Source organism: Staurois parvus, unplaced genomic scaffold (assembly GCF_062004578.1).
Source record: "Staurois parvus isolate SC_StPar_1 unplaced genomic scaffold, SC_StPar_1.0 ptg001435l, whole genome shotgun sequence".
Taxonomy (NCBI): Eukaryota; Metazoa; Chordata; class Amphibia; order Anura; family Ranidae; genus Staurois; species Staurois parvus.
In genome coordinates, this window is record NW_028319231.1 from 691,344 (window position 1) to 707,470 (window position 16,127).

At 46.0% G+C, this 16,127-nt stretch overlaps 1 protein-coding gene across 1 annotated transcript in view; it reads right to left on the reverse strand.

Moving 5' to 3' along the window:
- Positions 1-12,179: 12,179 nt before the first annotated feature.
- Positions 12,180-16,127, reverse strand: part of LOC149435987 (interferon-induced very large GTPase 1-like) — a 60,193-nt gene continuing 56,245 nt past the window's right edge. Inside the window, 2 exon segments of the mRNA XM_089662196.1 lie at positions 12,180-12,359; positions 12,361-12,873. Coding sequence (XP_089518322.1) covers positions 12,285-12,359; positions 12,361-12,873 — 588 coding nt within the window. The 3' untranslated portion in view covers positions 12,180-12,284.

Sequence of the window (16,127 nt, forward strand, 5' to 3'; positions counted from 1 at the left end):
TCATCCCTCTGTCTGATGGTTATTATTCGGCTGTCGCTACGCAAGCAACCGAGCATGCTATGGGCCATTTGCGCCAAGGAATGCGAGGGACTCCCTGCCTCCATCTCCACAGCATACTGCCACGGTGCGTCTGGGTCCTCTGTCTCCTCCTCCTCCTCCTCTCCCAGATGCTCCTGCTCCTCCACTCCTGTCCGCTGAGTGGATAAACCACCCATTTCACTCAATAATTCCTGAGCACAAATGTCCTCCTCTACCTCCTCCTCTTCTTCCTGTCCTGCCCCCACAGGGGTCATGTGGCGTTGAGATCTGTGCGCCACGTCTACCGCACCCTGACCAGCCATTGTTAACAGCATTTGTTCCAGGACGTGCAACAGAGGAATGACGTCGTTCATCCCATAGTCCTGCCGACTCACGAATAGCGTGGCCTCCTCAAAGGGCCTGAGCAAGCGGCAGGTGTCACGCATGAGCTGCCAATGGCTGACATCGAAGTTACACAGGGGAGTACCTTTATCCGCTTGTAACATCAGGAAATCGGTGATGGCCTTTCGCTGCTCGTAAAGGCGGTCTAACATGTGTAGGGTTGAATTCCACCTTGTTGCAACGTCGCAGATCAGGCGATGATGTGGAATTCCGTTCTGCCGCTGCAGCTCAATGAAGGTGTGCTTTGCGGTGTAGGAATGGCTGAAATGCATGCAAAGTTTACGTGACATTTTAAGGATGTCTTGCAGTGGGATGGTGGATTTTAGGAACCGCTTGACAACCAGATTGAACACGTGAGCCATGCATGGCGCATGGCACAACCTTCCTTGACGCAGAGCAGACACCATGTTCTTTCCGTTGTCGGTCAACATGGTTCCGATTTTCAGTTTGCGCGGAGACAGCCATCTGTCGATTTCTCTGTTCATTACACTCAGAAGTTCCTCCCCTGTGTGACTACGTTCGCCAAGGCATACCAGGTGCAGCACAGCGTGACACCGTTGCGCCCTGCACATGTGATATGCCGGTCGGGTAATGGGACTTGGCACGGGGGTGGCGGCTGAGGACACGGCGGAAGAAGAGGTGGTAGAGGCGGACATGTTTGCTGGACCAAGGACGTGCAAACGTGGAGGCAAAAGCGTCGTGACCTGTCCAAGTTGCTAGTGCGGCTGTGCCGGCACCACGTTCACCCAGTGGGCCGTAAATGACATGTACTGTCCCTGACCGTAGTTACAGCTCCACACGTCGGCGCTGCCGTGCACTTTGGCAGAGACCGACATGCTCAAAGACTGGCCCACCATCTCTTCTACATGTGAATGCAGGGCTGGCACTGCCTTTTTGGCGAAGAAATGACGGCTTGGCACTCTCCACCGCGGCGCGGCACAAGCCATCATTTCTCGGAAAGGTGCTGAGTCCACCAGTTGGAAAGGGAGGGACTGCAGCACCAGCAACTTGGACAGGAGGACGTTCAGCTTTTGCACCGTCGGGTGCGTGCTCGCAAACTGTTGTCTCTTGGAAACGGATTCCAAGAAAGACTGCTGACGGAATCCGAGAAGAGGAGTAGCAGGAGAAGGAGCATCTGAACGAGCGGAAGATGCCAACGAGCGACAACTCTCCTCAGCAGAGGTGTTGGAGCCTTGACTGGCTGATAGAGGGCGATTGACGACGTCGGGTGACGGAGCAAGTAACGGAGCGGGTGATGGAGCGGGGGCTGGGGCAGGCAGAACCGCCGTATCTTTATCACGGTTTTCCCAGGCCACCAAATGGCGACGCTGCATATGCTGACGCAACGCTGTAGTCCCAACATGGGCCCCCTGGCCACGCTTGACTTTCTGGCCACATAGTCGACATACGGCTACGTTTACTTCATCGGGCGGCTTGACGAAAAATTGCCACACATCCGAGTAGGAAACTTTGCCCCCGCTACTCCTCACTGGTTGACTGCTACTTCCTCCATGCGTACCGGCACCACTACTGGCCGTGGTGGTAGGCTGCAGTGGAGCTGGTGCTCTACTCCGTGGACGTTTGGCTCCACTGACACTGATGCGACCCTGCTGCCTCCTGGGCAACCCACCGACTGTTTCGCTCGCTGCCAAACTGGCACCCTCTTCTCCTGATGATGCGGAAGAAATTACCTGATGACGACGAGGCAGCCAAGTGCGATCAACCTCCTCATCATCAAGTAGGGTCTCCGCCTCACTACTAGCCCCCTCGGCTGCGTCTGGGTCAGGAGACAGACCTGTCTCTAGACCGGCTACCGAGCCACTCTCCTCGCCAGTACTTCTTCGCCTGGCTGCTGAAAAGGCGGATGTCTCCCCCCGTTCCTGACCGCCCTCTGTTAGCTCTTCCTCACTGTACAGTGGGGCTGAGCCCACAGCATGCGATACTTCGCTTGGTGAGGGAACAGCAAAGGACAGGGGCAGGTAGAGGACACGTGATTTCAGTGGGCTTGCTCCCGGGCCATGCCAACTAACGGTTGTGTCTGACGTACCCACCGACCGTTGGCTGTAGGTGTCAGAGGTGACCTGGGAAGAGGAAGACGACCGAGCCAACCAATCGATGACGGCAGGGTTGTCGGTGGAGACACGACCGCTGGATGACACCGGGAGCACTGGCCTCTGGCTGCGAATAGTGCTGCCTCGACCCCTTCCTCTGCTGCCACGTCTGCTTGCTCCTAAAACATTGCCTCCTCTGCCACTCCTCTGCATGTTGTCTGACATACTCTTTAATTCAACGATTCTGTGTCCCTGAGTAACAATTCTGTGTCCCTGAGTAACAATTCTGTGTCTGTCCCTGAGTAACAATTCTGTGGCCCTAAGTAACGGTTCTGTGGCCCTCAGTAACAATTCTGTGTCCCTGAGTAACAATTCTGTGGCCCTAAGTAACGGTTCTGTGGCCCTCAGTAACAATTCTGTGTCCCTGAGTAACAATTCTGTGGCCCTAAGTAACGGTTCTGTGGCCCTCAGTAACAATTCTGTGTCCCTCAGTAACAATTCTGTGGCCCTAAGAAACGGTTCTGTGGCCCTCAGTAACAATTCTGTGTCCCTGAGTAACAATTCTGTGGCCCTAAGTAACGGTTCTGTGGCCCTCAGTAACAATTCTGTGTCCCTGAGTAACAATTCTGTGTCTGTCCCTGAGTAACAATTCTGTGGCCCTAAGTAACGGTTCTGTGGCCCTCAGTAACAATTCTGTGTCCCTGAGTAACGTTTCTGTGGCCCTAAGTAACGGTTCTGTGGCCCTCAGTAACAATTCTGTGTCCCTGAGTAACAATTCTGTGTCTGTCCGAGTAACAATTCTGTGGCCCTAAGTAACAGTTCTGTGGCCCTCAGTAACAATTCTGTGTCCCTGAGTAACAATTCTGTGGCCCTAAGTAACGGTTCTGTGGCCCTCAGTAACAATTCTGTGGCCCTAAGTAACGGTTCTGTGGCCCTCAGTAACAATTCTGTGTCCCTCAAGAAACAATTCTGTGTCCCTCAAGAAACAATTCTGTGTCTGTCCGTGAGTAACAATTCTGTGGCCCTAAGTAACGGTTCTGTGGCCCTCAGTAACAATTCTGTGTCCCTGATTAACGTTTCTGTGGCCCTAAGTAACGGTTCTGTGGCCCTCAGTAACAATTCTGTGTCCCTCAAGAAACAATTCTGTGTCTGTCCCTGAGTAACAATTCTGTGGCCCTAAGTAACGGTTCTGTGGCCCTCAGTAACAATTCTGTGTCCCTGATTAACGTTTATGTGGCCCTAAGTAACGGTTCTGTGGCCCTCAGTAACAATTCTGTGTCCCTGATTAACATTTCTGTGGCCCTAAGTAACGGTTCTGTGGCCCTCAGTAACAATTCTGTGTCCCTCAGTAACAATTCTGTGTCTGTCCCTGAGTAACAATTCTGTGGCCCTAAGTAACGGTTCTGTGGCCCTCAGTAAAAATTCTGTGTCCCTGAGTAACGTTTCTGTGGCCCTAAGTAACGGTTCTGTGGCCCTCAGTAACAATTCTGTGTCCCTGAGTAACAATTCTGTGTCTGTCCGAGTAACAATTCTGTGGCCCTAAGTAACAGTTCTGTGGCCCTCAGTAACAATTCTGTGTCCCTGAGTAACAATTCTGTGGCCCTAAGTAACGGTTCTGTGGCCCTCAGTAACAATTCTGTGTCCCTGAGTAACAATTCTGTGGCCCTAAGTAACGGTTCTGTGGCCCTCAGTAACAATTCTGTGTCCCTCAGTAACAATTCTGTGTCTGTCCCTGATTAACATTTACGTGGCCCTAAGTAACGGTTCTGTGGCCCTCAGTAACAATTCTGTGTCCCTGATTAACGTTTCTGTGGCCCTAAGTAACGGTTCTGTGGCCCTCAGTAACAATTCTGTGTCCCTCAAGAAACAATTCTGTGTCTGTCCCTGAGTAACAATTCTGTGGCCTTAAGTAACGGTTCTGTGGCCCTCAGTAAAAATTCTGTGTCCCTGATTAACGTTTATGTGGCCCTAAGTAACGGTTCTGTGGCCCTCAGTAACAATTCTGTGTCCCTGATTAATGTTTCTGTGGCCCTAAGTAACGGTTCTGTGGCCCTCAGTAACAATTCTGTGTCTGTCCCTGAGTAACAATTCTGTGGCCCTAAGTAACGGTTCTGTGGCCCTCAGTAACAATTCTGTGTCCCTGAGTAACAATTCTGTGTCTGTCCCTGAGTAACAATTCTGTGGCCCTAAGTAACGTTTCTGTGGCCCTAAGTAACAGTTCTGTGGCCCTCAGTAACAATTCTGTGTCTGTCCCTGAGTAACAATTCTGTGGCCCTAACTAACGTTTCTGTGGCCCTAAGTAACAGTTCTGTGGCCCTCAGTAACAATTCTGTGTCTGTCCCTGAGTAACAATTCTGTGGCCCTAACTAACGTTTCTGTGGCCCTAAGTAACAGTTCTGTGGCCCTCAGTAACAATTCTGTGTCTGTCCCTGAGTAACAATTCTGTGGCCCTAACTAACGTTTCTGTGGCCCTAAGTAACAATTCTCTGGCACTCAGTAATAATTCTGTCTGTCCCTGAGTAACAATTCTGTGGCCCTAATAACGTTTCTGTGGCCCTAAGTAACAGTTCTGTGGCCCTCAGTAACAATTCTGTGTCTGTCCCTGAGTAACAATTCTGTTGCCCTAACTAATGTTTCTGTGGCCCTAAGTAACAGTTCTGTGGCCCTCAGTAACAATTCTGTGTCTGTCCCTGAGTAACAATTCTGTGGCCCTAACTAACGTTTCTGTGGCCCTAAGTAACAATTCTCTGGCACTCAGTAACAATTCTGTCTGTCCCTGAGTAACAATTCTGTGGCCCTAATAACGTTTCTGTGGCCCTAAGTAACAGTTCTGTGGCCCTCAGTAACAATTCTGTGTCTGTCCCTGAGTAACAATTCTGTGGCCCTAACTAACGTTTCTGTGGCCCTAAGTAACAATTCTCTGGCACTCAGTAACAATTCTGTCTGTCCCTGAGTAACAATTCTGTGGCCCTAATAACGTTTCTGTGGCCCTAAGTAACAGTTCTGTGGCCCTCAGTAACAATTCTGTGTCTGTCCCTGAGTAACAATTCTGTGGCCCTAACTAACGTTTCTGTGGCCCTAAGTAACAATTCTCTGGCACTCAGTAACAATTCTGTCTGTCCCTGAGTAACAATTCTGTGGCCCTAACTAGCGTTTCTTTGGCCCTAAGTAACGATTCTGTGGCCCTCATTAACAATTCTGTGTCCCTGAGTAATGCTTCTCTGTCCCCAAGTAACGTTTCTGTGGCCCTAACTCTGTCCCTAATACAGAGAGGTCTGCCTCTCTTGAATGACTGCAGGCAAATGAAGAATTCTAAAATGGCCGCTATTTATAGCTCGACCATTACACAGTGCTGGCTGGCTGGCTGCTGATTGGCTAATGCGATCACATGTCATTAAGGAATGCATTATGGGTCAGCGCGCCTTGTCTGCGCGCCTTCCCAGACATCCCCGCTCCGTCGCCGCACATGTCCGCCGCCATTTTAGGAAAAATTTTCCAATATTCGACTCGAATTCCACTTCGCCTACTTCGATTCGCTCATCTCTAACAATAACTATTGCCTATGCTAAGCCGATATAATGATATTCTGTATGCAGTGAATAATACACAATGCACAATAAGAAACAAAATAAATGTCAAGCTGATTTTTTTTTCTTTTATAGTTTTTGGATGAAGTGTAGGAGGGTTAGAACTCCTGTCAGGATTTATTGCTCTTTGTTTCCCATTGGATAGATTCACCCACTGGCAAACAAAGAAACCTGACAGAAGATTTAACCCTTTCTTACTGTATCTACAAATCCTAACAGCAACAAATATGTCCTCTTCTTCAGGTTGACTGGTAATGGATGATCCAAAGGTGGTGCTGATGACATGGTGAATGAACGTTACGGGGGTGACGTCCCCTTTAATTCAGAGCAGAGGACTGAGGACATCTAGTGGTGGGAAAAAAAGAGTGCTGCAAGAGACAGTTTAGCATTGAAAGATTGGTGTTGCAACCTGAGCTGTTTTTTTGTTCCAAACAGGCTATTGGGGAATTAAATACATTTTTTAAACATTTAGCACAAGGCTGCGCATTAGACCTCATTTACACTGGCATTGACAACTATGCATTTATATGCATTTAGAGCAGGGGTCAGCCTCCAGTAGATTGTGGCCAGATGACTGGGAGATCACAATCTGGGCTTGCTGACCCGCCATCCCAGTGGATCAAACAGACTGCAATGCAGAGGGACTACTTGGAATGTTGGAGCTGTAATAGGGAACAAGAACTGCATAAGATGAGGGTTCATTTACATTTGCAGTTTGGGGGGTAGTAAAACACCATAACTAAGACTTGTTTTTAGCACCCCCACCGCACCCCCTTTAGCTGCAGTGGCTAGGGGTGTACACATGTCACAGCTGCAGCAGGAGTTATACGCCCTGTCATGGTTGGTGGGTGAAGCCATTTGCCGTTCTGCAAGTGCCCTGCAACTTTGTGCAGTACAAGAGCTGAGCTGCTTCCTCACCACCTGTTTTAACCCCTTGGACCCCGCAGAAGCATGCAGTTGGGGGGTGCTTGCAGCGAGGGCCTAGTTACTTGAATGGGTCGTTATTGTCAGGCAGTAACCCCCACCAAAAGCAACACGGGGTTTAATTGCTGCTGCAGCATGTGTACACCTTTGACTGATGCCTCAGCAGCTAAAGGGGATAGGGGTTGGGGGCTGATAAATCCGTGACTCAACCACAGGGTTTTACCACCTCCCAACTTTAAATGTGAATGAGTCCTAAGGGTGCCGCTGTTGAAAGCAAGTAAGGGCTCATTCGCAAGTGCAGCAGGCACTGCTGGTCCTCTAAAAAGCGATCCAAGTTTGTTTGACAGGTGGTGAGGAGGCAATATGTTGCCTCCTCATCATCTGATTTATGGGGAGTTAGTGAGTGTTTGGTGGAAGATGGAGTGTGGAGCCTAGGAGGGGCCTCAGGGAAGGGGCCTCAGGGGAGGGGCCTCAGGGGAAGTAGGTTGTTGGAAACGAGGATCTCCGCTGCACCACTGTCTCCTAGGGAGGACATCCTGAGCAGCAGGGAAGGAGCCAGCCAAGCAAAAAGCCTGAAGGTAGCTACCAGCCCACCACGCTGACAGGAGAGGACAGTGTGAGTACTTCTACACCCCCTGGGCCAGATAGAAGGAGAGGACAGTTAGGTAGAAAACTCTACTAGCTTCCCATCTGGGAATGTTTTAAGTTGGCAGTTTCTGGGCCCCCTTGCTCAGGAAATACGCTCGGTACAGCTGGGTGAAGGGGAGGATTCATCTGGGGTCTGAGGAGGCACACCAAAGAGCTTTGAGGGCTCTCAAAGGAAAGACTGTTCCTAGTTCCTAAGGCATTTGTCCTGAAAGTTCTAGAGTTTCCTTGGGCATCCTATACACCCCTAGACCCCATTTGAGTTATTAACCCATTAATAAAATCACAAAACCAAACTCAAGGACTGTTTACTGACTCCAGTGTGCAAAGCGTGGAAGAAAATATGTGTTGCTTGGTTGTTCAGAGCTTTAGGGGGACCCAAAACTCAGCGATTCCTAAGGGGGTAGCGCTACACATGTAAAAAATAGTGATGGGCTGAACACCCCCCTGTTTAGTTCGCGTTTGAACATTTGAACCTAACAAAAGTTCGACTGTGAACTTTGAACAAGGACAGTTCACTAAGCGGTATCTTACCGCATCCAAGTATGTGGTAGGATACCGCACAGCGACTAAAATACCGCATGAGTGATATTATTAAGTCATGCAGTATTTTAGTAATGAAAACATTCTTTCATGTTTCAGATGTAAAAAGTATTGCCGGCATTGCCCGACACTTTTAACGGCTTTCTCCCCATCCATACCAAGTCCTCTGGGTCTGGTATGGATTTTGAGGGGAACCCCCACACCAAATTTAAAAAAAAAATGGCGTAGGGGTCTACCCTCAAAATCCATACCAGACCCTTATCCAAGCATGCAGCCCAGCAAGTGAGGAAAGGGGGAAGGGGGGGCCAAGTGAGCACCCCCCCCCGAACCATATCAGCCCACGTGCCCTCAACATGGGGGGTTGCTTCGGCACAAAGCACCTTGTCCCCATGTTGATGGGGATAAGGGCCTCTTCTGGACAACCATGGCCAGTGGTTGGGGGGGGTCTGTGAGAAGGGGGGTTTACCAGAATCTAGAAATCCCCTTTAACAAGGGGGCCCCCAGATCCCACCCCCCCATGTGAATGAGTATGGGGTACATGGTGTGGCTACTCGTTCACCAAAAAAACAATATAGTGTAAAAATGACAGGAGACAGTCTTTGACAAGTCCTAAAAATAGAAAAACATTTCCCCCGAAGTAGATCCAACATCAATCACAATGCCATGCCCGCTGCCGCCGCCAACCTGCCGGTGGTCAGGTACATTGCTTTGGCCAATCACAATGCACTGTCATGGCCAGTACATTGTGGGGTGCAGTGGGCGAATAGCCTGCCAAACGCCCTTACCATTCATGTGTTCACCAAACACATGAACTGACGATGTTCAAATCAAACTTATGTTCGACTCGAACATCAAGCCCAATCCTAGTAAAAAAACATTGCTAATGTGTTTCAGTCTTACTCTTACCATTAATTCTGGTGACCCTGGTGCCACCTTGGGATTCCCTCACTTTTGAGAGGAAGTGAAGAGATATCTCCCCAGTGGGATACACATGGCAAAGATAAAGAGCTGACGGGGTTATTAACCTCCCTTACTCTATCCAAAGTGAGAAAAAAAGTTTTGCCTATAGTTGTGCTTTAATTGCATTCTTCTAACTGGGAATTTACCTGCGTTTAGGTGTTTTCAGTTTATCTATGTTTAGGGAAAACAGAATTCTGTGCATCCATGGTCTGATTAGAAACACTAAATGCATGCAAGTACATGTAATTGTGTGTAAACACCCATAAACATGGCCAAACCCACAAAAAGGCAGGAATCTTTTAGACCCCTGGTGTTTCATTAAAGAGAAACTCATTAAAAAAGCATCACATAGAGGACTTTTTGTCGCCTATGTGAAAAAAAAGTTTAGTAAAAAAAAAAGTGTAATAAATGTAAGTTACACCAAAGCACTTAAAATCCCCCCCCAAAAAATTTTGATTCCCACATACATGCACGTACAAAAGGTCAGGGGCGCCTACGCACAAAAATGTGTGCTGAACGCATATCCCTGTGCACACCAGAGTGAGAGCAATAATTCTAGGCCTATTATTCATGGTAAATTCAAAACCGATGACCTGAAGAAGCTTCTAAAGTGTCACCTATTGAAAATATAAGGTTCCAAAATTTGTCACCGTTTCGCAGGTTTACACAATTTTAAGGCTTGACATTGGGTAGCTATTTTTCTTGTCGCAGCCTCATCTTATGTATTTTACAAAAAAATTGGGTCTTTTTTTGTGTTTTTGTGTCCGAAAATTACCTTTGGTGTATTTTTTACTGAAACTTTCCATTTTCTAAACCATTGCACTAATATTGTATAACATAAAAATTTAGAACAAACAGTTGCTATTGTATTCTCTAGGGTGTCTACTTTCAGAATATATATAATGCTTTGTGGGTTTTAAGTAACTTTCAAACCTAAAATAATTTTTTAAACATACAAAAATGTCTCCCCAGCACATGGCTTCCATAACAGATGTGCTAGTGTGAATGCAGCTGAATTCTTCCCCACTTACAACAAACCAAACAAAAACAAAAAAATTTTTTTCATAAAGTTGTGAAATAAAGTTGTTGTAAACCCTTACATATACCCAGTGAGGTGACTGGCCTCAGGTGATACACAGAGTATAAATAAATTCTTCTACTTAAGTTGTGCCTGTTTATCTGCAGTCTTCTCTTCTCTACATCTGTTGAAAGTCCAGAAAGCAGAGCTCAGTGAGCTCAATCACAGGCGGTGTGCTGAGATCCCTCTCCAGCCAACATTTTATCTCTTTGTGTCAGGAAAACTTGTCAGAAGTAATTCATCTTGATAACAGAAGAACGAGGCAGCAGACAGAAAGTCCTCCTAACTGGGACAAGAACACACTATATACAGTCATGGCCGAAATTGTTGGCACCCTTGATATTTCTCCAGGAAATCATGTATTTCTCACGAAACGTATTGCATTAACACATGTTTTGCTATACACATGTTTATTCCCTTTGTGTGTATTGGGACAAAACAAAAAAAGGGAGGAAAGAAAGCAAATTCGACATAATGTCACACAAACCTCCAAAAATGGGCTGGACAAAAGTATTGGCACCCTTTCACAACTGCGGATAAATAAGAATGTTACAAGCATGTGATGCTCCTGTAAACTCACCTGGGGCAAGTAACAGGTGTGGGCAATATAGAAATCACACCTGAAAGCAGATAAAAAGGAGAGACGTTCACTTAACCTTTGCATTGTGTGTCTGTCTGTGCCACACTAAGCATGGACAACAGAAAGAGGAGACGAGAACTGTCTGAGGACCTGAGAACCAAAATTGTGGCAAAATATCAACAATCTCAAGGTTACAAGTCCATCTCCAGAGAACTAGATTTGCCTTTGTCCACAGTGCGCAACATTATCAAGAAGTTTGCAACCCATGGCACTGTAGCTAATCTCCCTGGTCGTGGACGGATGAGGAAAATTGATGAAAGATTGCAACGCAGAATAGTCCGGATGGTGGATAAGCAGCCCCAAACATGTTCCAAAGACATTCAAGCTGTCCTGCAGGCTCAGGGAGCATCAGTGTCAGCGCGAACTATCCGTCGACATTTAAATGAAATGAAACGCTATGGCAGGAGACCCAGGAGGACCCCACTGCTGACACAGAGACATAAAAAAGCAAGACTACAGTTTGCCAAAATGTACTTGAGTAAGCCAAAAGCCTTCTGGGAAAACGTCTTGTGGACAGATGAGACCAAGATAGAGCTTTTCGGTAAAGCACATCATTCTACTGTTTACCGAAAACGGAATGAGGCCTACAAAGAACAAAACACAGTACCTACGGTAAAATATGGTGGAGGTTCAATGATGTTTTGGGGTTGTTTTGCTGCCTCTGGCACTGGGTGCCTTGACTGTGTGCAAGGCATCATGAAATCTGAGGATTACCAAAGGATTTTGGGTCGCACTGTAGGGCCCAGTGTCAGAAAGCTGGGTTTGCGTCCAAGATCCTGGGTCTTCCAGCAGGACAATGACCCCAAACATACGTCAAAAAGCACTCAGAAATGGATGGCAAAGAAGCGCTGGAGAGTTCTGAAGTGGCCAGCAATGAGCCCAGATCTAAATCCCATTGAACACCTGTGGAGAGATCTTAAAATTGCTGTTGGGAAAAGGTGTCCTTCCAATAAGAGAGACCTGGAGCTGTTTGCAAAGGAAGAGTGGTCCAAAATTCCGGGTGAGAGGTGTCAGAAGCTTATTGATGGTTATAGGAAGCGACTGATTTCAGTTATGTTTTCCAAAGGGTGTGCAACCAAATATTAAGTTAAGGGTGCCAATACTTTTGTCCAGCCCATTTTTGGGGTTTTGTGTGACATTATGTCATATTTGCTTTTCTGCCTCTGTTTTATATTTGTTCCAATACATACAAAGGGAATAAACATGTGTATAGCAAAACATGTGTTAATGCAATACCTTTTTTGTGTGAAATACTTGATTTTCAGGAAAAATATCAAGGGTGCCAACAATTTCGGCCATGACTGTATGTCTTGTTCATATTTCATGTCTGTGGTTTACAACTACTTTAAATCATAATGGTATGTCTATTAGCAGATCAATCTGAAGATAAAATCTGAACCTGAAGTTGAAGACATTGGGGACTTTTCTTTTTGGCTTTAGTCATTGAACGTTTGCTTTAGGCTATCAAAGGCTTTTTTTTTGGTTATAGCCCTCCAGCCATCTGGTAACTTTTCCTGGTTTTTCGTCATATTGCTCAGCAAACTGCTCATTAAACTCCACAAAAATGTATTTCCAGTAATCTGAGGCTGTGAGACTGGCATCTGGTTGGATGGCCCAATCTGGATAATACTTTGTATAGTCTTTGTATGGGTGCCATTGACCTTCTGTTTCTGAACTCTGAAAATGAGTATCAGATACAACTGCTGTTGTGCATATGTCAGTAGTCAAGGTTCCATCCTTGTGCCAATGGCATCCTCCCAGTCCTTTTGGTCTATGAATATTAGCAAAGTGTTTATGGCCATCACCTCCAGCTTCACAGGGTACTTCACAGAATGGACACTGCTCCCCACAGCCAACAACCTGCTTGTGCAATCTATCATGAGGCTTTATTGTCAACCTGGAAAGCAAAGATTTTATATTCATATACTGGAGCTCTGAGAAGATCTGGTCTTCTGTATTTTTGAGGAACTTCTCAATGTCCGATGAGAACTGAGCAACAGCAGCGTTGTTCTGGAAAGTGACCGCCTGTATTTCTTTTTTTTCCCAAGAAATTTTATTGAGATATGAAAGGCATAACAAGTCATAAACAAATACGGATCGCAGTCCGCGCAAGTCTTTAAGCATGTTCTCCCGTAACGCAGACGGGTGCAGGACATAGAAGTAAATCGTAGCTCAACCTGAAATACAGTCCTAAGGGGAAGGCACCGTATATACCCATAGCAATGATGTTAGCAGTAAGTAATTTATAGAAATACGGGGTACAATAGTCCTTGTGTAGGGAGATCTAAAGAAACAGGACAGTGAGGTATATAGCAATAGTCGTGTCAACTCAAGGCATATATGTCTTAGGATTCCGTACTTGAACATTATAGATTAGATTGGAGGAGTATTGTTACACCTGTGTGTCTGTAAGTACTCTGTACCTTATGAAAAATATAGTTAGTTAGAATATGGTAAAGAGGTGAAAAAGAGAGAAAGAAGAGATGGGAATGAAATGAGCAAGGGAATGGAGGAAGAGTATGAGAAAAAATATCATAGTGGGGCGAGGAGGGACGTAGGGGACGAATACAGATGAAGAGAGAGAGAGAGAGAGGTAGAGGGAGAGAGAGAGAGAGAGAGAGAGAGAGAGAAAAAAAAAAAAAAGGGGGAAGAGGGGGGGGGGGGAGAGGTGAATGGGGGAAGGATGAGGTATATAACTAAATAGGCATAACCAAACCAGTCATATCAGTTAGCAGCTTCCAGGCTGAGAGAGATTCAATCATTACTTAGAAATACAATTTCGTTAAAGTCCCGTAATGGAACTATTCCTGAAGTGAACGTTCTAGGGGTTTCCGTGTCACCAAATCTCCTCTCGCTCATTCCTTCATTAGACAATGATAAGTATCGGTAGTTTGGAAATGATTCCAACACGCCCAAGTCTTCCTGAATCTCTCGGGGTGTTCTTTTGCCACTGAAATCAGCTCCTCCATCTCTGCGATCCTGATGATCCTAAGAATCCACTCTCGCACGGTGGGAACGTATTCCGATCGCCAATGGACCGGAATACACTGTCTTGCCGCATTTATCATGTGTAAAGCAAGCGACCTACGATAAGTCCGCACAGAAAGTGAGGAATGATGAAGTAGACATTGTGCTGGGGTAAAGTCTAGGGTGTATGTAGTTACTTGAGTGATTATGTCCAAAACTTTTCTCCAGAAGGGTTGCAGCCGCGGGCAGTCCCACCAGATATGTAGAAGAGTACCTGTTGCCCGGGAACATCTCCAGCATAGATCTGAGGCGTTAGGATCAAATTTACTAACCCAAGACGGAACTCTGTACCATCTGGAAAATAATTTATAATTGCCTTCTTGTGTAGAGACACAAATGGAGCCTTTATGCATATGGTCGTAAATGTGGTCCCAGTCCTCTGGTGAGATTTGAAGTTGTAGGTCACGTTGCCAGGCTGAACAGGTCTTCCGCGAATGAGATGTGTTAGTACTTTCAAGATAGGAATAGAGCTTAGATATAACATGCCGCTGGGGGATGTCCGTAAAGCAGAGCTTCTCAAATGCAGTAAGCGGTCTTGAATAGTCTTTTAGATGTGGGGAGTTACGTAAGAAATGGTGTATTTGTCTATACATCCATGGTGTTAGTGTAATGGATGGCCACGTCTTTGCAATGTCTTCTGTAGATAAGAGGCTAGAATCTTTGAAGAATTGACCCACTGTAAAACTCTCATCACGGCCATACCCAGCGAGAAAGGTCGGAGAAATCCCTGGAATAAAGTCCGGATTCAATTTGATCGGAGTAAGAGGGCTCGGAAAGGAAGATAGTTCTTTTTTCTGGAACAACTGAGCACTACAGCATAGAGTGGGACCTATAAGTGGGTGTTCTCGAAACTCGGAAGGGACGTGAGAGGTTTTCAGCCACGGGGAGGTGGAGAGTGGTATCTTTGAGAAATCAGCCTCTACACCAACCCACACCTTACGAGTGTGGTTTGTTGTCCAGTCCACTATTCTGGCTAGGTGACAGGACCTGTAATAACGGTGAATATCCGGAAGTCCTATACCTCCACTCCTCTTGGGCATGGTGAGTTGGGCAAAGCTAATTCTTGGGCGTTTATTATACCAAAGAAAGGAGGTACAGAGCGTTCTATAGGATTTGAAGAATGAGTTTGGTAATTGGATTGGTATTGTCTGCAAAAGATATAGTATTCTGGGGAGCACGTTCATCTTTAGTATAGCTGCCCTACCAAACCAAGAAAACCAGGGTTTATTCCATGTCTGTAGGTCTTTGGAGATGTCACGTAAGAGGGGTAGAAAATTTTTTGTATATAATTCCGAAAGATGTGTTGGTAATTGGATTCCTAAATAAGTGATAGCTTCACGTTGCCAAGTAAAAGGAAAATTTGATGTCGCTTGTTTCAACACATCCGGAGTTAATGATACATTAAGTGCTTGAGATTTAGAAAAATTGATTTTAAAGTTAGCCAAGTACTGAAATAGTTTGAAATCTTGTAGCAAGTTTGGCAACGTGATATGCGGGTCTGTTAGGAAAAGAAGTATGTCATCAGCAAAGGCTGCCACTTTATGTAGTTTGTCATTGATCAAAATCCCCTTGATGTTAGCATTATCCTTAATGCAATTCAATAAAGGTTCCAATGTAAGGATAAATAAGAGGGGTGACAAGGGGCATCCTTGTCTAGTCCCGTTGCCAATTGAGAAGGAGTCCGAAAGGTGACCATTAACGCGCACTCGCGCTGTGGGGGCTATATATAGAGACATAATAAAAGTCAAAAAGCGCAAAGGTAGTCCTAGTCCAATCAAAACTGCCTCCAGGTAATCCCATGCTAGTCTGTCAAACGCCTTTTCGGCATCTAAAGAGAGAAAAAATCCAGGTTGTCGCTTTTGAAGTAGCCAGTGATGTATATTAATGGCCCTAATTGTGTTATCTCTGGCCTCTCTGCCCGGAACAAAGCCCACCTGGTCCGGAGATATGATGGAGTCTATAACAGGTAGTAAGCGGTTAGCCAGAATTTTAGCAAAGATCTTTAGATCAACATTTAATAACGAAATCGGACGATAATTCACTGTAGAAGTTTGGTCTTTATTCTCTTTGGGTATAACCGTAATGTGAGCCTCCGAAAGATGACTCATAGATTGTCCTGGCGTGTCTAATGTGTTGAAGGCCTGTAGAAATGGAAGCGCTAAAATGTCAAGAAAAGATTTGTAGTAAGAGTTGATAAAGCCATCGGGTCCTGGGCTTTTACCAGGTTTCAACTGTGTAATAGCCTGTTGTAG